This window comes from Pseudorca crassidens, chromosome 3 (assembly GCF_039906515.1).
Source record: "Pseudorca crassidens isolate mPseCra1 chromosome 3, mPseCra1.hap1, whole genome shotgun sequence".
Classification (NCBI taxonomy): domain Eukaryota; kingdom Metazoa; phylum Chordata; class Mammalia; order Artiodactyla; family Delphinidae; genus Pseudorca; species Pseudorca crassidens.
The window spans coordinates 118,601,036-118,619,556 of NC_090298.1; the positions used below are offsets into that span (position 1 = coordinate 118,601,036).

The following is an 18,521-nucleotide window of genomic DNA, read 5'->3' on the forward strand; positions in this document are numbered from 1 at the left end:
CACTTCCTTTCGCTGAGCGCCGTCCTTCCGGCTGGGCCCCCTTCTAATTGGCTGGCGGTGAGCTTCCTTGGGGACTCGGCCACTCCGAGGGCGCCACACAGGCCACTCTAGCCGCCGTCCCGGGGTTTGGCCGCGCTCTTTCGGCTGCGAACTCTATGGTGTTGGCGACGACATGTGGCGGCTCCCGGGACTCCTGGGCCGAGGTAAGGGCCTTCGGCCGCGGGTCTTGCGGCAGCTGAGACTTGGAACTGAGGAGGGGGCGGGCCGGAGGACTGAGCCAAAGCAATAGTGGGCGGTGTTAGAGCGGAAGAGAGGCGGGGTCGTTAGGGGCCGCCCTGCACTCTGAGTCAAGGGGCGGTTCGAATTTGAGGTGTGGGCGTGGCTAGTAGGAAGAGGGTGGGACTTAGAGCCAAGGAGATGGGTGGAGCCATTGGAAGGGGGAGGAGCCCAGTACCCGGAGATGGTGGGCGGAGTTCATGAAAGAGGAGTAGAGGCCAGTGCAGTAGGCGGGGCCAATGGGGTAGGCGGAGCCAATGAAAAGAGGCGCGATTTAGAGACAAAGAGCTACAAACATGGAGCGAGAGTTTGTGTATGAATGTCTGGTCATTTTAGAACAGTGGTTGTCAGCCCTAGGAGGGCGTCAGAATCACCCGGGGAGCTTTTTCAAAATATTGATGCTCAACCCTGAATGATCCTAGTTTATTTGGCTCTGGGGTGGCACGCTGGAATCTGTACTAAGCAAAAGATCCCCACGTGTATGTATCCTTGTTTAAGAACCTCTGCAGAAGCAGGTGCCAGTGTTTCCTCGGTTCCTGGTGTGGGGCTCTGTCAAGGGTCAGAGGGAAGATTGATGGGGCCACTGTTGCCTCAGTCCCGCTCATATCAAAGTGACTGATCCTTGCTCTGCACAGCTCTTCCCCGTCTGCTGGGACCTGGCCTCCGTGGGGTGACCTCCAAGTCCACCAGCCCAGATGGGCCTCAGGCTACCTCCTCCAACCTGCTGGTCCCTGTGCCCAGTTTCGACAGGTGAAAGACTGCCATTCCGTCACCCATGTGCTCCCCTAGCCTCCCTCTACTCCCACTTAGGACAGAACTTGATAGCCTCTGTTACATCTTACATCTTCTAGGTCTGGCCACCATGGCCCAGGCACAAGCAAGGGCCCAAGGTCCCATGGATGGAAGGCTGCCTTCCAGTGGATGTCTGCCCGTGACTCCCGGAACACATTGTGGGATGCCATATCATGGGTAAGGTTTCCCCAGCCCTGTCCTTGTCCTTCAGTGTGGATGAGAATGATCCTGTATGGAAGTATAGCCTAGAAACAAGAGCTAGGGCATCATTGTGGCCACACTCAAAATTTGAGTAACTCATGGCATTGGAGCATATTTGGGGAGATATTGCTACTCCCTTTCCCCCTGCTGCCCATGTATATATTCCTCCTTTCATTCAGTAAACATTTATTTAACACTTTCTTTGAGCCAGGCATTTTTTGCTAAGTACTAGGGACATAGCAGAGAACAAGGTAGATATGACTCTTGCCTTCCTGAATCTTATAATTAAATAATACTAAATAGCTAACTTTTAATTTATTAATGTATCTATATATATCATCTTATTTAATCCTTACAAAATCTTGCAGAGGAAATATAATCTCTATTTTATAGATGAGAAAACTCAGGCTCTGAAACTTTAGGTAACACTCTTAAGGTCACACAGCTATTCAGTAGAGGAACCAGATTTTACTCTGGAGCTCGTGCTCTTAGCTACTATGCTCTGCAGCTTGGTTGCTATACCTAGTATGGCTTGTAAAAGCACATAGTACATATCCTGACCCATGATCGTCGCTCAGTAAATATTTGTTAAATCTGATCTATAAAGCCAGAGGCTCAGTAACACGAGGTCTAACAAGGCAGAATCTTTGCCTCTTAGGTTCTGCTTATAAGATATTTTAAATGAAGTTGGCACTCACGTCACACTTGTCTCCATCACTTCTCATCCCTCTCACTTTCATGCTGCATACTTTGGGCAAGTGGCTTGACCTCTCTGAGCCTCAGTTGTCTCATCTGTAACTTGGTGTCATCAGCAGAGCTGAGACTGGAATGTGTCCATGCCAGGGACACTTCTCTCTGGGGAGCTATGGCCTAGGGGCATAACACACCCTGGAGAGGGATGTGTTTTCCCATTTTGTCGAAGATATGAACCCTAGGGCAATCCTATAGTGAGTCCTTCTAAAACTGGGTCTGCATCTCAGGGGTCCTGATGCCATCCCTCAGATCTGTCACTACTGCCTATGTGAAAGGGCCTGAGCACAAGCTTATCTCCAGTGATAATGGATACGTGTCCCTGTTATTGACATTGCTGGGACCTTCTCTTCCTTCAGGTCTCAGCACACACATCACTTCTACAGACAGGCTTTCCTCTACTCCTGTCTTGTCAGGAGTCCCTCTTATGCCCTGTGTAAACTCTTGATTTGTTTCCTTAGCGGCATTTGGCATAATTTGTCGTTATTATATTATTTCTCTGTGTACTTGGATGTCGTCTTTCTCCCTCAGTGAAGGTATGAACTCCATGAGGGCAGAGACTGGGTCTGTCTTGTTTGCCATTGTATACAGTGCCTGTTGCAACAAATAAGTATTTGGGTGTCTTTTCTCGTGCATAACACAGGAAGGGACAGGGAAAACCAAGCAGTCACTGGGCTAGGAGCTAGCTTAGGTCTTCTGCAGACCTGTTGGAGAAGAGACACCCACGACAAGCCTGTAGCTTGTGAATGTGTGTGGTGGGGTGGCTTTGGGGTGGGGGAGGAGTTGTGCCAGGCTAGAGAAGGAGGGAGCCTGTTGGGGAACTCTGACCCATCTGCGTTTGGCTGCACGTGTGCCCAAGCCCAAACTTGCCGTGTTATCTTTTTGCCTGCTTAGATTTTGTTTATTCAGTCACTCGCTCAGGCGTTTATTCAGCATGTATTTATTAGTGCTGTATCTTAGTGCTCTGCTAGGCGCTGGGGATACATAGGTGAGCAAAACAGACATGGTTCCTCCCTCGTGGTGCTTAGAGACTAACAGGAGAGACAGACCTTGATGAGTAATTGTAGAGGTGGCTGTTTAAGTACCAGTGTGATCAGGGCTCCATGGGGGAAGTTCGGGTGCTTACGAGAGTGCGCTGTGGGGGAGCGGCTACAGCCAGGAGTCAGGAAGGACTTCTCGAGGAAGTGATGTTGGAGATGTAGGCGGAGACTGAAGGAGCTGACTGGTGGAGAACTGTGTCCCCTGAAGTGCTGTCTTCCTCAGGGCACCCTGGCCGTGCTGGCCCTGCAGCTGGCAAGGCAGATCCACTTCCAGACGTCCCTGCCAGCAGGACCTCGGCGAGCGGAGCGCTGCTTTTGGCGCAGTCCTCTGGACCGTTTCTTCTCATCTCCCTTGAGGCACCCGCGCTCCTGTGAGTTCTCAGTCCCGGGGACAGGAGAGCTGGGCTGGGAGCTTCTCTGGGCCAGGAAACATCTCTGGACACACCTCAGGAAAAGAGCCGTCAGCAGCTCCTTGCCTCTCCTATCTGCAGTCAGAGGAAGAGGAATGGGAGGAAGGTCTGTCCACCCGGCGTGTGGGCCACGCCTGTCCTCCAGGCCCCTCCCATGTCCTCCCCTCCCCTTCCATTGACAGAGCCCCGCAGGGGTCCAGGTCATTTTAGATCCTAGGAGTGGCTTCCTGCCCACTCCTCAGCCAGTTAGGTCATTCTCTGGTCAGTCATTCATCAGTAAGTGAATCTTTATTGAATGGCCATCATGTGCCGTGGTACAGAGGCAATGCAGCACAGTGATTAAGGCTCTGGAGTCACACTGTCATGGTTCAAGCCCAGAACTGCTGATACTAGTTTGGTGTCCCTGGATGAGTCACTTTTAACTTCCCTGTGCCTCAGTGTCTTCACCTATAGAATGGGGAACTAATAAAACCTACCCCCACAGGTTTCTTGGAAGGACTAAATGAGTTAATACATGTTGAGGACTTAGAACAGTGCCTGGCATGTATTATGTGCTCAGTAAGTAGCGGTTTAAGTTCTTGCCCTTAGTATTATGATTATAATCATAATCAATATTAACCACCAAACTAAGTGCTAAGTGCTGGGGCTAGAACAGTGAATAAAGTAGATCCCTCCCTGCGACTGGAAGAATTCAAGCCAAGGAGCGATTTATGCTTGGGGTGTGGGGATCAGCATAAATGTGGGCCCCTCTCCACCCCTGCGGAGGGAAGCCAGCCAAGGAAATGGAGGAGGAGGCATGTGAAGGACATGTGTCAGCAGTTTCTAGATTCTTCCTTTGGTCCGCGAAGCCTCAGGGAGGGCTCAGTCAGCCCCAGCAGGCTGAACCTATCCCCTTCTGATGTGACCGCTCTCACTGGCTCTTTCCAGCACTGCGGAGACACATTCTGCCCAGCCCTGATAGCCCGGCTCCCAGGCACACTGGCCTCAGGGAACTCAGGCTGGGCCAGGAAGAACCCTCCACTCGGCCTGAGAGCCTCTCTTCACCCAGCTCCTTGAGAACAACTGGTCTTCAGGGTGCTTCTGAGGAAGGTATGGTCTCACCTCCTAAAATCAGCAGAAGGCGGTGGCGGGGTGGGGAGTTGGGCAGATGGACATTTGTTGCTGCATATACCACATTGGGGAATTGTCATTCCTGTGAGCCCCCATGCTTTCTGGGGCAATTTGGAATGATTTTGGTTCCTGGCAGTGGTGCTGGATGGAGGGCTCTGTGGACTGGGGGAGTGAGAGAAAAGGAGAACTAACACCTTCCTCCTTTGCCTTTTCCCTTGCAGATCCCAGTGACGCCGGCTTCCTGCATGCCAGCGGTAGCTTCAAGTCCAAGGCAAAGCCAGCCCAGCCTCAGCCCACTGGCGAAAAGCAGGTATTGTCCAGATTTGGCCACCTGGATCCCCGTAACATTCCCCTAGACAGGTGGCAATCCCAGTGAACTGTCCCATGATGAGTCTTTATATTTCTTCCCCAGGAACAAGATAAATCAAAAAGTCTTTCCCTCGAGGAGGCCATGACTTCCATTCAGCAGCTCTTCCAGCTCAGTGTTTCCATCGCTTTCAACTTCCTGGGTAACTGGGTGGACCCTGTCTCAAGAAGGGTGGATGGGAAAATGGAAAGGGTATGCAGTAGGTCAAGTAGAGTCAGGGCAGGGAGTGGTTTACATAAGAGAGAGTTTATTTTCTCCCAGGTAGGTCGACCAAATCTGGCCTGGTGGCACAGTGGTGTCAGGGACCTATTCTCAGTCAGATGGTTCTGCCCTTCTTAAAATGGGCTCCCATCTCAAGGTTCAGTTTGCCTCATATCCAAATTCTAGCTTGCTAGAAGGGAAAGGTGGGAAAACTAAAGGACCACTCCTCCCCAACCTAAAAGTTACACAAATCATTGTCCAGAATGAAGTCTCACGGCCTTACCTAGTCACAGAGGAGCCTGGAAAATAGAGTCCTTAGCTGAATGACCATGTGCTTACCTGAAAATTCGGTTACTGTGTCAGAAGGAGAAAATAAATCTCGAATGACACCTTGAATTTTCTGCCGCACTAGGCAAGAACAGGCTCCTGAGATTTGGAGCAGGCCCTCAAGTGCCCTTCCTTACCCACATCTGGAGACTCCAGATTCCTCTCCACCATTTGTCCTATTCTCTGCAGTGACTTGGCTTCTTTCAGGCCTTCTCATGTGGAGACCCAGACTGCCAGCAGCATCTCCTGGACTCTAGTGGGCAAGTGAGTGAGAGGCTAGGATTCATTCAGTACAAATGTATTAAGCATTCACCTTTGGTTAGGTCTTAGTTGAGGTGTTGGGGGTACAGTGATTCACAAGACAAAGTCCTTACTCTCATGGAGCTTCCATGTGAGTTGAGGGAGAGAAAAACAGCAAACTGGTAAACAAATAAAAAAGGGAATTTCAGGGCTTCCCTGATGGCGCAGTGGTTGAGAGTCCGCCTGCTGATGCAGGGGACACGGGTTCGTGCCCTGGTCCGGGAAGATCCCACATGCCGCGGAGCCATGGCCGCTGAGCCTGCGCGTCCGGAGCCTGTGCTCTGCAACGGGGGAGGCCACAACAGTGAGAGGCCCGCATACCGCAAAAAAAAAAACCCCAAAAAACAAAGAGTATTTCAGATAGTGATAAATGTTATGGAGAAATTAAACAGGGGGATGCATTAGTGACTTGGGCAAGGAGCAGCTCTGATTTGGAAGGCCTCGCGGATGGAAAGATCCTTGACCAGACTGACAAAAACAAGCCAGTCTTGTTTCCATCTGGAGAAAGCTTTCCAAGTAAAGGGAACCGCAAGTGCAAAGGTCCTGAGGCAGGATTGAGTTTTGTTTGTTAAAGGAACAAAGAAAAGGGTGAGCGTGGTTGTAGTTTAGCGATCACCAGGAGAGTAGAAAGAGATGAAGTCAGAGAAGCAGGCAGGGGCCAGATCAGATCAGGCCTTCTGAGCCGTGGTGGTGTGTGGTGCTTCTGAGTGAGCCAGGAAGCCATTGGAGTGTTTTACGCTGGAGCAGGAAGTGGGGGTAGTCATGTGATCTGATTTACTTTTCCAAAGATCTCTCTGCCTGCTGTGTAGACAGACGAAGGTCATAGGAATGCCAGAGGGGAAACAGGAGACTAGATTGGAGCTGTTACTGATGGCTAAGCAAAACATGATGGTGACTTGGTTTAGGTTAGAGGCAGAGGATCGGTGTGGGGGATGGGGACAGGGTGGGATCCTGTGCCCTCTCGAGTCTTCTCCTCAAGAACAGAGGGCTCTGTGAACCCTTGACAGTGAGTTTTCAGGCAGCCAGGAGGTGACTCATTCACTGCTGGCCGAACGGAGCCCGGCTTCTGCCTCATTGGCTTTTTGTGATTTTTCATGGGCAGACAGTCTTCCGCGAATTTTCTTGCCCATTCCTTCCTTCATATGCATATTCATTTATTCAGCAAGTGCTAAGCACTGTGGCAGAACACAAAGGGAGCATAAGCCATAATCATATTTTGCATTTGTATAGAGCTTTCACCCTATGCAAAGTTGTTTCTTCTACATTCTTTTTCTGCTTCTGCCTCCAGGATTTTACAGTCTAATTGAGGAGACAGGGCTTGTACTCTTGAAACAGTTCAGTTCCTAGAAAAAGGCTTGTGTGTGAAGTAAGTGCCGAAAGCGTGTTTAAAGCCTGAGTGTGGTCTGAAGATTCTAGAGCAGAAACAGGTTGGGAAGGTCTGATGATAGAGGCAGAAAAAGGTATCCCAGGCAGGAGAAACAGCTTGAGCAAAGGCTTAGAGTTGAGAGTAGGCTGTGCTCAGCCCCTTCCCTGTTTTCCTTTTCGTTTGGATGATAAAGAGAACATGGGCTTTGGAGCTGAGCTCTCTTTCTTATATTCTCTCACAAAGCAAGATTGACAGTGTCAGCTGAATCAGTTATGTTATGTTGGTTACAAGCAGCCTAAAACCACTTTGGCTAACCTAAGCACAAAAGGAATCTATTGGGATCTGTCGACTTGCCAAGCCTCAGAAAGGACAGGAATCAGAGAGCTCCAGGGATGCATGCGGCAGTAACTGAGAAACAGCGTCTTCAGAGTGCTGCCATCAGAATAAACCTGCGGAAGCTGTTTTCTTTCCTGTTGCAGCCAGATCAAGATTCAGACTCCTGAGAGAGGGTCTCATTGGTTGGGAAGAGGGCAGGCACATTGATTGACAGCACTGCGGGGAGGGCTGTTCCCAAAGGGAAATTAGGATGTTGTTACCAAGAGGAGGATGGTGTACAGGAGGGCAGAACCCACTGATACCTATGGCAAACCAGTGAAATATTCAGAGGATGGAAGTGCATGCGAAGTGTCCAAAAAAAAAAGAAAAGAAAGGAAGGAGCATGTGGGTATCTGACTAAGAATGTGGGGAAGTTCACAGAGCAAGCTATGTTTACGCCTAGTGCTTTCTTACAGGGACAGAGAACATGAGGGATGGAGACTACATGGCAGCCTTTTCTTACTTCCAGAAAGCAGCAGACCGTGGCTACAGCAAAGCGCAGTACAATGTGGGCTTGTGTCACGAGCACGGCAGAGGCACCCCCAGGGACCTCGGCAAGGTACTACACTTCCTCCCTGCCCCCAGGCCCATGGCCTGTGCTGCACCGCCCAGAGTGACCTCCAGAAATGAGCAGTGGGCAGGGCTTGGGAAAGTCCAGCTTCTCTCTTCTAGCCCGGAGGGAAAACTAAGAAAGAAGTCTCCAGCTTCTAGGAATTTAGACTCAAAACACAGGAAGGCCGAGGACCTTGTCTTTCTTCTTTGCAGCTGTATCCTCACGACCTAGAACGTTACCTTGATGAAGGGATCAATTAATTCTAAAAAGTAGGATAAGTATGCATAGATGTTATATATAAGAATTTATATATAACAGTTTCTTAGAATTGTATACGATGGCCAAAAAATGGGAAGAAACTTGAAGTTCCTTCAACAGAGAATTGGTTAATAAGATCTATGTGGGCCTTAAAAATGATATGCTAGATCTATATTTATTTTCAGGGAAAGATATTCATGGTGTATTGTTAAATGAAAAAGAATAGGTTACAAAAATTAGTGAGTGTAGTTTTCTCTCTCTCCCTTTCTTCCTACACACACACACATACACACACACATTTATATATGTGTGTGAGTGTATATTAACATATTTGTGTATATATGTTAATACATACAGTACGGGGGGGGGGGAAGAAATTTGCAAGATTGTACACTAAAATGTTAACAGAGAATGATCTTTAGGAGGCAGGATTTCTTGGAATTTTGTTTCTATTTTTGGCTTCTCTGTATTTTCTGACTAATCTATAATGATTATGTGTTATTTAATTAAACACTTCACTCCATAAAAAGGCAGCGTACAGAGTTATCAGTTGACTGGATGTTTTTCCCTTTGCCCCAGGCAGCCTCTTACTACCAGCTGGCTGCCAGCCAGGGCCACAACCTGGCTCAGTACCGCTATGCCAGGTGCCTGCTGCAGGATCCAGCCTCCTCGTGGGACCCTGAGCAGCAGAGGGCAGTGTCCATGCTGAAGCATGCTGCAGACTCAGGCTTGAGAGAGGTGAGTGCCACTGGTGGGGTTACTCCTGGGCACTTGGGGCAGGTGGGGCCTGGCAGTGACCAAGATACCTTTTTCCTTCTTCCTTGACCACAGGCCCAAGCTTTTCTCGGGGTGCTCTTCACCAAGGAGGCATACCTGGACGAGCAGAGAGCCGTGAAATATCTTTGGCTTGCAGCCAACAGTGGGGTATGAGGTGTCCATATCCAGGCATGATGGGGATCGAGTCTGATAAAGGAAGGGATTTTGGAACTGGTACCGTGCCTAGGAGACGGTTGATAAGAGCATTGGGCTGGCTTCAAGCCTTAACTCTTGCTGACTTACTGTGTGCCCCTTGGACAGGTCCAGTGGTGTGCTGGCACTGGCTTGTACCAGCCTGCGAGAATTGTTGTTAGCTTGAAATCAGCTACGGGGAGAGCATTAGCATTAGAATTGCCAAATGCTACAAAACAGGGCTTTTTCCCCTGGAGAGCTGGTTGTTAAACATTTACTAGCATACTACTGGGCTGGTCACTTCTTGTCTTCCTCATCTCTTAAGATTGGGATACTAATGCCTGCCTGACCTGTCTACCACTTCACAGGGTTGTCGTGAGGATCAAAATCTGAGATAATAAGTGTGAAAGTGCTTTGTAAAGTGTACACGTGGAAGGTGCATCGTCACAAGTGGCTTAGTCCAGGGAAGTCAGAAGACGCGTGAGGTGAAGACATTGAGCAGTTTGGCGGGGTAGAGGATGTCTGGTTGTCTGTCACCTAGGGGTTGGCATCCAGGCAGCATGGAGTTTGTTCCACAGAGCATTAGTTCCATGGAACGTTTATAAATCACACGAGGGAAAAATGGTCAGATGGGTTTGGGAAATACTTTGTTAAACAGGTATCTTTAATGCAGGAAATCTCAGAGCTTTATGTCACTGTGAATTACTGAAAAGGCATCTGTGGGTTTGCTGTATCGTCAAGTGTCTTTGACCAGTATATTTTTTGAGTTGTATCTTAAAGGACCAGGAGCCCTGGGTTAAAGCCAGCAGGGGCCATGCACTAGAATTTCCCAGCATAGGGGCTGCTGCTTCTCTTTACTTCCTGGCCAACATAGTGATAGCGTTATTGAACTCTTGGGCATCAGAATACTTCTCCTTTTTCACTCTGTGTTGTCCAAAGTATCTGCAGTAGCCATCAAAAGGGGACCAATGTCATCAAACAGTACCTGCCTCTGTACCTGTCTTTCTATGAAAGAGCCCCAGTCTTCCTTGGGCTCAGTGGGTTGTGTGACCATGTGTGGGACAAGCCTGGGGGCACCCTGGCTGGCATTAGTCACCCAGCATGCCAGGAGAAGTGCACAAAGGGATGTTGTGTAACACACACATAACAGCATGGGTGTTTTGGCCTAACTGTCCTAAGCTGGCCTGTAGCCATGAGTCCACCATATTTATTACATAGACTTTGACCTACGTGTTACAGAAACTCTTTAGAGGGTAGAAGAGAAATAGAACCATGGTTGGGAGATTGAATATAATGAAAATATTCATTACAGAGAGGGAGAGATGAATGATGTGGGCAACTAAAGGTGTGAAAATAATAACACTAATCTAAGCACTTTCCACATATTGACACATTTAATCCTCACGACAGGGTAATAAGGTAGGTGCTCTTATCATGCCTACTTTACAGATGAGGAAACTGAGGCACAGAGACACAGAATATGATGCCCGAGGTTACACAGCTGGTAAGTGGTGGAGCCAAGATTGGAACCCAGGCGTCTGGCTGGAGAGATTGGGCTCCTACTCACTACCTGATACTGCCTCTCCCAGGAGCCTAATTCTCAGTGAGAGGGGAGAGAGGATCCAGAGCCAGGGACAAAGAGATTAAACATGTTCTCTGTAATGTATGCTTTGTAGCTCTCTGGGTAGAGATCAGGAAGGCATTCAGGGCCTTCGGAAGCCCAGCCTCCACCCTTGCTCCTGGCTCTTTCAGGATAACATAGGAGCCCGACTCCCTGGGCTCCCAGAGCAGGGCCAAGTGCTTCCCGCAGCCTTCACTTCTGCACACTTTCAGCACCATCCTCAACACGAGAAGCCTCCACGCTGCTCTGGCTGGAAGCTCCCTGGGTGGAGGGATCCCTGTGTCCTCTGTTCTGGGCCTCTGGCTCTTCACAGTTGAGATCCCTTGGTCCAGGGAGGGTTGCAGCTGGGCCTGACCCTGCAGGGGTGAAGCACCGGCCTGCTGACTGCTGCACCTTCCTCCTGCCCCAGCGTTTCAGTTCTTCAGTCCTGCATGCGTGGGCATTTGTGTGTCTGTCCGTCTTCTCCTTTAGGATTCACAGAGCAGGTACCACTTGGGAATTTGCTATGAGAAGGGCCTTGGTGTGCAGAGGAATCTGCGAGAGGCTGTGAGATGCTACCAGCAGTCAGCAGCTCTGGGGAATGCGCCTGCCCAGGAGAGGCTGCGGACCCTCTTTTCCATGGAAGCAGCAGGTACAGATGAGAGTCAAAGCCAGCAGGTGCCTCCCCGAGCTCAGTACCCTGTGACGGAGAAGGGGGTGGCAGTAGTCTTTGGTCTCTTTGTTACTTCTGCTCCATTGGTGGGAACGAGCACAGCTTTTTGAGTCAGACAAATCAAACCTGAGTTTTAACCCCTGCTCCATTCCTGAACTTGGCCTGTATGTCTTTGCACCCCTGTTTCTTCACCTCTGAAAACTCATTAGATTGTAAAGATTAAATGAGATGGGACTTCCGTGGTGGCGCAGTGGTTAAGCATCTGCCTGCCAATGCAGGGGACACGGGTTTGAGCCCTGGTCCGGGAAGATCCCACATGCCGCGGAGCAACAAAGCCCGTGCGCCACAACTACTGAGCCTGTGCTCTAGAGCCCACGAGCCACAACTACTGAGCTCACGTGCCTAGAGCCCGTGCTCCACAACAAGAGAAGCCACCGCACTGAGATTAAATGAGATGACAGCAAAGGGCTTAGCACAGCCTGGCACACAGTAGGTGTTGAATAAATGGTAGTCACTCCAATGACTTGTCAGGAGAGACACCATCCCAAGGCTGCCTCCGTGCCCTGACTTACCATCTAGGGCTCTGGGAGCCCTGCTCACTCCTGACTCATTCGGGCTGACCTGGGTTAGTAGTGCCAGGGGAACCAAGTCCTTTAAGAAGCCCCTGCTCCAAAGTAGGAGTCTAAGAACACAGCCTGAGTAAGAGTTGCTCTCGCCTCTCCTCGCAGCCCCGGGGCCCAGCGACCTGGCAGTGAGAGGATTGAAGTCGTTTTCCAGCCCCTCCCTCTGCAGCCTGAACACCTTGCTGGCAGGAGCCTCGCGCCTGCCACATGCCTCCAGCACGGGGAACCTTGGCCTCCTCTATAGAAACGCTCGTCTCAGAGCCAGCCCCGGATCCCCCAGCAGGGCTGTTCTCCCACACCCCTACCCCTTGGAAAGGAGTCTCGTCAGACTGGGTTTCGGCTAAGGTGAGATAAAATGCAGCCACCGGTACCTCTCACTGGTGCTGGGGGGAGGGGCGGGCAGGGAGGAGATGGGATGCAGCAAAAAAAACAGGGTGTCAGTATCCCTTTACAGGGTAGAAATTCCATGGGGGCTCAGGTTCCCAAGCAATTTCAAGTGCATGGCTAATAAACGACTTTGACCATTTCCCCTAGTTGGTAGCCTCAGCCTCACAAGTGGGCAGTGGACACATTCATTTTTTGGCCACGCCACACGGCTTGTGAGGATCTTAGTTCCCCAAGCAGGGATTGAACCCGCGGCCTCAGTGGTGAAAGCGCCGAGCCCTAACCACTGGACTGCCAGGGAACTCCCCATTCACAGTCATTTCTGTGCTGTGCATAAAAAAGATTCGTTCAGTGACCTGTGAAAAACTTTGCTGAAGGTTCCAGGGACCCTGGTCCTCGCCTTAGCCTTTGCCTTGGAGCAAATCCCTTCCCGTCCCCCTTGCCAGTCTTCGATTTCCTCAGGCTTAGACCACCTCATTTTTTGCCAGCGTCTGATGTGTGTGCCTCCAGTGCTTCACCAGAGGATTTTAGGTAGTATTCAAACTAATATTTTTAGATTTTAGTGTTTGTATATTAATATATATTATAAAAATGCGATGAGCATGTCATAGTGTCACAGATATTAAAAATAATGAATCAAGTAGAGAAAAAACGTTGTGACATTGCGTAAAGGGGAGCACAGATCCAGAGAGGTGGCAGAAGTCATGGGGTGGTTTCACGAATGCCTAAAACTCAGGAAACGCTGAATGACGTCCGCTTTTGTTCATCCCCAGTGGATTCCCGACTGTCTCCATTTCGCCTTTGATTTGGAAGGAAGGAGTTTAGTGTCTAAACGCCTGATGGAGCTGCTTGACTTTTTCAGACCTTCGCACTTCACTCAGCCCTAGAGATGGAGCCTGCGAGTTCTCAGAGAGATACCACAACTTGAATCCCAGAGAGGAGGCCAGATGTTCACCCGCCTTCCCAAAGAACCTTAAGTACCTGCCCAGCACAGTACAGAAGAAGAAAGTGTGTAAAGATCCAGGTTCTGGCCACGTCACCTTGAAGCAGTGGCCTGACTTGCTGTGTTGTTTCCTCAGTTGTAGACCAAGGGCAGCGGCGTCTGCCCTCCTACCCTCCAGGGCTGATGTAGGGCATTTCACTGCGGAAAGGACGTTGGTGCTCACTTAGGCCTGAGGAGGCAGAGTGATGCCCATGGTTACCTGGCTTTATGAGTCACCAGCCCAGGACAAGGACCCCAGCCTCCCAACTCCTGGCCCAGGGCTCTTTTTTGCACAGTTCTCACTGTAATTTTAGGTGAAAGCGTTACTATCGTCCTGCCGATACAAGGGGGTAAATGGCAATTGGGCCCTTGGAGTCTTGGAGCAGGAGAGTATAGATTTTGAGATCCTCTTTTGTGAAAGGTTTGTGCCAGAAATGGATGGGAGTTTAATAAAACTGATACTGGATTGTCTCATCACTCTTGCCCTTGAGTATGTTGGGGAAAGCCAGGGAGATGGGCAGGGGAAGCAGAAAGCCGAGGCTCCATCCTCATCTCTAAACTCTCCATTAACCAATTTAAAGGGTCTTAAAAGCTTCTCCGAGAGAGAGACATAGCAAGAAATGATTTCTGAGTCAACGCTAATGATTCCAATTACTGAATTTGTGCATAGCTGTTCCCCGGCTTCTGGATGTTAGCCCAAGTTCAATAGCAGAGATGTGGTTGAGGACGGGGGGTGGGAGGGACTGAGGCCCAAACCCCCTAGGAACTGTCCAAATGCGAAAGACCACCCAGCATGGCCAGCTCAAAGCGGGGAGGATTTGAGGAGGGGAGTTGTCCACATTTCCCTGTCTGCTGCCCGCCCCCCTCCCCAGCCTCTAGTGGTCTCATCACACTTTTCCCAGCAACTTCCTCTCACTGCTGGAGCCCTAAGCTTCCTCCAGCTCGAGCGCCTCTCCTGCCCTCTGCTCCCTTTCCAGGGCTGCCCTGCACACTGGCCTCACCCCCACTGGTCCCCTCATGTGGCTTTCTTCCACAGATGGCTCCTTGGAAGCAGGGACTTTGTCTTTGGATTCCAGTATCCTCAGCACTTAGCACAAGGTCCCGTCATGCAGGTAAGGGCTCAATACACACATTGGTTAAAGCTCCGGTTTTTAAGCTGTGCAGTGCACTAATCTCTGCAAAAAAAAAAAAAAAAAAGATTTCTGTGGTCAAATAAGTTTGGGAAACAGTGTACTAGACGTCCCCTTTTTATAGATGCACGATGCACGTCAGCATATTCAAGGTTCCAAGAAGTCCTGCAGTAAAGAACTTGGTTAACCCAGTGCTTCCCTCATAGAGTCGGGCGCAGAGCCCGGCTCCCTGCAGATCGCCGATGAACCTTCCCGGGGGCACCCTTTGTGTAAAGTAAAGTGTCACTTCCTGCCTTCCCATGGAGCTCCACTTGCCAGCCTCTTCCCCTCCTGTTGTCACTTGGGGTTCTCCGATTATGAGCTCCTCTGGCCATGCCTGGGGCAGGGGGGCAGTTCGCACAGTCCGGGGACCCAGGGCCATCTATGTTGATGGCCAAATAGGGTTCTCCCTCCCTCTCCGTCGTTATAAGTTAAGTGCTGATCCAATTTAGGGTACCAAATGTGGAGGGAGGATATTTTTAAGCTCTCCTTGTGGAGCAGGAAGGATGGAAGAGTCGTGAGAGAAATGCTGTCAAGGGGCCAAGAATCCTCGCTGTTCAGTCCCTACGGTCTCTGTACTGCCCAGGGGATGGGCTTCCTCGCAGACCCTGGAACTGCTGTGCTTTTGCCATTAAAATTCCGTTATTAATGACTCATTGTTAGTGCCCTGAAAGGAAATGTGAGGGGAGGCTAGGGAGGTGGCCTTTGTTAGCAGGGCCAGCCTGGGTCAGGACGACCCGAGGTTCGAGCCCTGATGCCCTCAGCAATGAGCCCTTTGCACAAGGCTCTGCTGCCTCAGTTTCCTCATCCGGAGATGCTGTTTTCAGGGAGCCCTGACACTGTGGAGGGAATGAGGCTGTTTGGTTCATTATATCTTCAGTACTAATACAGGGCAGGGCACTTAGTAAATGTTCAGTAAATATTCATTCAGTGAATGAGGGATTCTATGCGTTGTCTTTTCTCCACCGGACACCAGCACCAAACCTACCCAGCAACATAGGAGGTGCTTTAAAATATCTGTTGAATGAATGATTCTGTATACCCCTCCCCTGACTGCCATTCCTAGTGCTACTTCTGACCTGTAGTAATTGCTCAGCAAATATAAAATGTTTGTTGAATGAGCGTTTCTGATCGTGCCCCCCACCCCAGACCCATTATATTGTGCCCAGTACTCAGTAGGGACTGGAAAACACTGATCTATTTTCTAGGTCCACACTATGTGCCAGGCTGAGCCTGTGCTAAAACTCCTCCCTCCCCTCCCCTGTCCTCTCTTCTCGTGTTGGAGATTTGGTTCTCTCCAGAGTCCCAAGGGTGGTAGTTGCCATCTCACTCATTTCAGTCAGCGGAGAGGTAGGGATCAGTGAACTGCCAAGCTGAAGTTGGGTCACAGACAAGGAGGCTTCCTGTCAATCTCAGGACGGCCCCCAGGCTCCGAGTGAGCACTGCATTGCCCTCCTGGTGCTGGAGGACGGCTGACTATTGATAAAAAATGTCCCTCTGCGCTTTCCAAATTAAGACGACATTTAACTGAGTGCTCGCTGGCTCGCCAGCTCCTTCAGTCTCCCGGGGGACAGAGCCCATCTTGGTGGAAACGGTTTTGAGCACGTCCAAGGTCTCAGCTCTGACATCTCGGCTTATGTCAAGAAGTTTCTGTAACCTTTCTGTTCAGCAGACTCAGTTCTGTCAGCATGCACACTGTCTCACTCTCAGTCGGTTATTGGGTATAAGGTCTGGCATCAGCCTGCTTGGAGGGGTTGCAACGTTCGGGTGAGAGCACTTAACCCTCACGTACCTACAACCCCGCCCTGATCAAAGGTCGGTTGCCTCAGAACAGGAACAGCTCTACCCATGAGTTCTCCAGGTTCGGCGGGGAATAGAGGATCACAGTGGGCCTTAATCTTATTTAGGTCACAGACCCCTTTGAGAATGAGATGAAAGCACTGACTCCTTCCCATAGAAAAATGCACATCTTCCCAATTTTGCATGCAGTTCAGCAGGTTCTTAGATCCTGAAGCCCAACCAAGAACCCCAGGTTAAGAACCCTTGATGTATTAGAAAGAACATCATCCTGAACCTCAGATGCAGATGCTAGCCCTGTCACAAGCCTGCCGTGTGGCTCTGGGCCAGTCAGCTCTTTCTGTCTTGCCATTTCCTTGGCTATAAAATGTTCAGACTTCTTGTGACTAAAATTGCCCACGTCTGTGGAGGTTTAGATAGTGACTGAGAGCAGTGCTGCTTATCTTTTTATAGGTCACATGTTCCTTTGAAAATCTGATAACTCCGTATCTTCTGCCTAGAAAAACACCTGTACACAAAGTCTCGCCTGGCATTCAGGGGGTCCAAGATTTAGGACTTTTGAACTAGAGTGAGGCAGTGATCCAGTTGCGAGCCCTGGTTCCAGTTTCCCTAGGTCACCTCTCCCCATCTCTTCTCTCCAGCTCCCAACATCAGCTCTGCACTGAAAATCCACTAGTAATTGGGGGTCAGCACTGCCTACTCCAGTGCTGTGGTTTTCCGACTTTGTCTTCACATAATGGAACATTTTTTTTTCTCTTTTCTAAGGAAGTCTTACCTGGAGCTCCAATATAGAGAAAAGGGACTCCTGTAGCATCTATTTACCCATTTATTCATTTATTCTTCCATTCAACAAGTATTCATCAAGTGTTGCCTTGTGCCAGGTACCTGGCTGGTCAGGTTGGAGACCCTACCTGCTTGGTGTCCCCCAGCCTCTTTCATTGACTTGGGGAACCCAGCAGCTTGCAAATCACAGACCTTGTAAAGAGTTTACTCTGCCTCGGAGTGATGATCAGAGACCTAGAGACCCTGCTCCAGAAGCATTCCTGAAGCTCCTGAAGCACTATGAGGGCCTCATTTTCTTCATCTGTAAAATGGGATAATGGAATAATGATGCCTCATTGCATTCCAAGTGTGGATGGTTTTCATTATCCCTAGTGGGGAGTATGATTGGCCCATTTCTGTGGACAGTGAACATGTGTACTGAGCTCCAGAAAAAGGGCAAAAGGAGAGGCACAGAAAGGAATTTTTCCCTTTAGTATCCAAGAAAGCCCCACATTACTGAGAAGCTGAATAGACTGCTTGGAAATTTCCAGGGAAATTATAAGGCTGAGCCTTGGGAAAATATTTGCTATTTTTTTCACTCCTTCCTCTCCTGGAAGGTTTGCTGCTGTCAGTGTCAATTTCATAGACCCGGTTCACACACTGTCCTCTAGGGCCTGAATTCACTGCTGTGACAGAGGAAGATTTACTCACGATTGCTGGGTCTGGAAAGATGACTTCTGTACCTGAAGGGCTGCTTGCTGGGAAAGGACAGGAGTCTGCAGACACCCACCCTGCATCAGGTCAGTTCCAAGTCCCTCTCGCTATGTGCTTGGAAGAGCAGAGATGTGAAGGCCTGAGTGGCTTTGAAAATGGTCTTTTCAACTGTGTTTCTTGAGGGGATCTCAGGCAAGTCTGCTACTGGCAAAAGCTCGCCTATGGGGGCTCTTCCTTTCCTTTCCTTGGCTGGCAGTCTAGTGTCAAGGTCGAGGGCATGGGTTTTGGTGTTGGACAAGCCTAGTTCCAATTCCTGGCTCTGCCTCCTCTCTCTGCTTGATCTTGGGCAAGACCCTCAGCCTCTCCAAGTCTCATGGCTTTGTCTGTGAAATGGGGATAATAACACCTCCCCTCCTAGGGCTGTGGAGAAATGAAATGAAATCCTATTGTAAAGACTTGTGTCTGGCTCGTGTTAATGCTCTATAGTCATGCTTTTCTTAGCCTTAATTTTCCAGCTGAGAATCGGATTATTTGATAATGTAG

At 49.8% G+C, this 18,521-nt stretch overlaps 2 protein-coding genes across 4 annotated transcripts in view; both read left to right on the plus strand.

Moving 5' to 3' along the window:
- The first annotated feature begins 38 nt into the window (after positions 1-38).
- DELE1 (DAP3 binding cell death enhancer 1) lies at positions 39-14,013 on the plus strand. 3 transcript variants are annotated; one of them, XR_010942150.1, is made up of 13 exons: positions 40-203; positions 912-1,026; positions 1,128-1,245; positions 3,283-3,430; positions 4,397-4,558; positions 4,801-4,889; positions 4,992-5,088; positions 7,932-8,074; positions 8,906-9,064; positions 9,158-9,250; positions 10,724-10,778; positions 11,367-11,526; positions 12,276-12,404. XR_010942150.1 is itself a non-coding variant. In XM_067732084.1 (13 exons), exons 1-12 carry the CDS (start codon positions 173-175, stop codon positions 12,512-12,514), a joined length of 1,554 nt encoding a protein of 517 aa, XP_067588185.1. In that variant the 5' UTR covers positions 44-172; the 3' UTR covers position 12,515; positions 13,417-14,013. The 3 variants fall into 3 exon arrangements, 2 of the variants coding, with proteins under 2 accessions (XP_067588186.1, XP_067588185.1); XM_067732084.1 differs by lacking the exon at positions 10,724-10,778 and adding an exon at positions 13,417-14,013 and having other exon boundaries at positions 44-203; positions 12,276-12,515; XM_067732085.1 differs by lacking the exon at positions 12,276-12,404 and having other exon boundaries at positions 39-203; positions 10,724-11,503.
- A 139-nt stretch (positions 14,014-14,152) lies between these two features.
- The window catches only part of RNF14 (ring finger protein 14), a 46,776-nt gene continuing 42,407 nt past the window's right edge, over positions 14,153-18,521 (plus strand). Inside the window, exons 1-2 of the mRNA XM_067732097.1 lie at positions 14,153-14,648; positions 17,936-18,064. The gene's annotated coding sequence lies outside the window, so the exon portion shown is untranslated. The remainder of the gene's footprint in view (positions 14,649-17,935; positions 18,065-18,521) is intronic.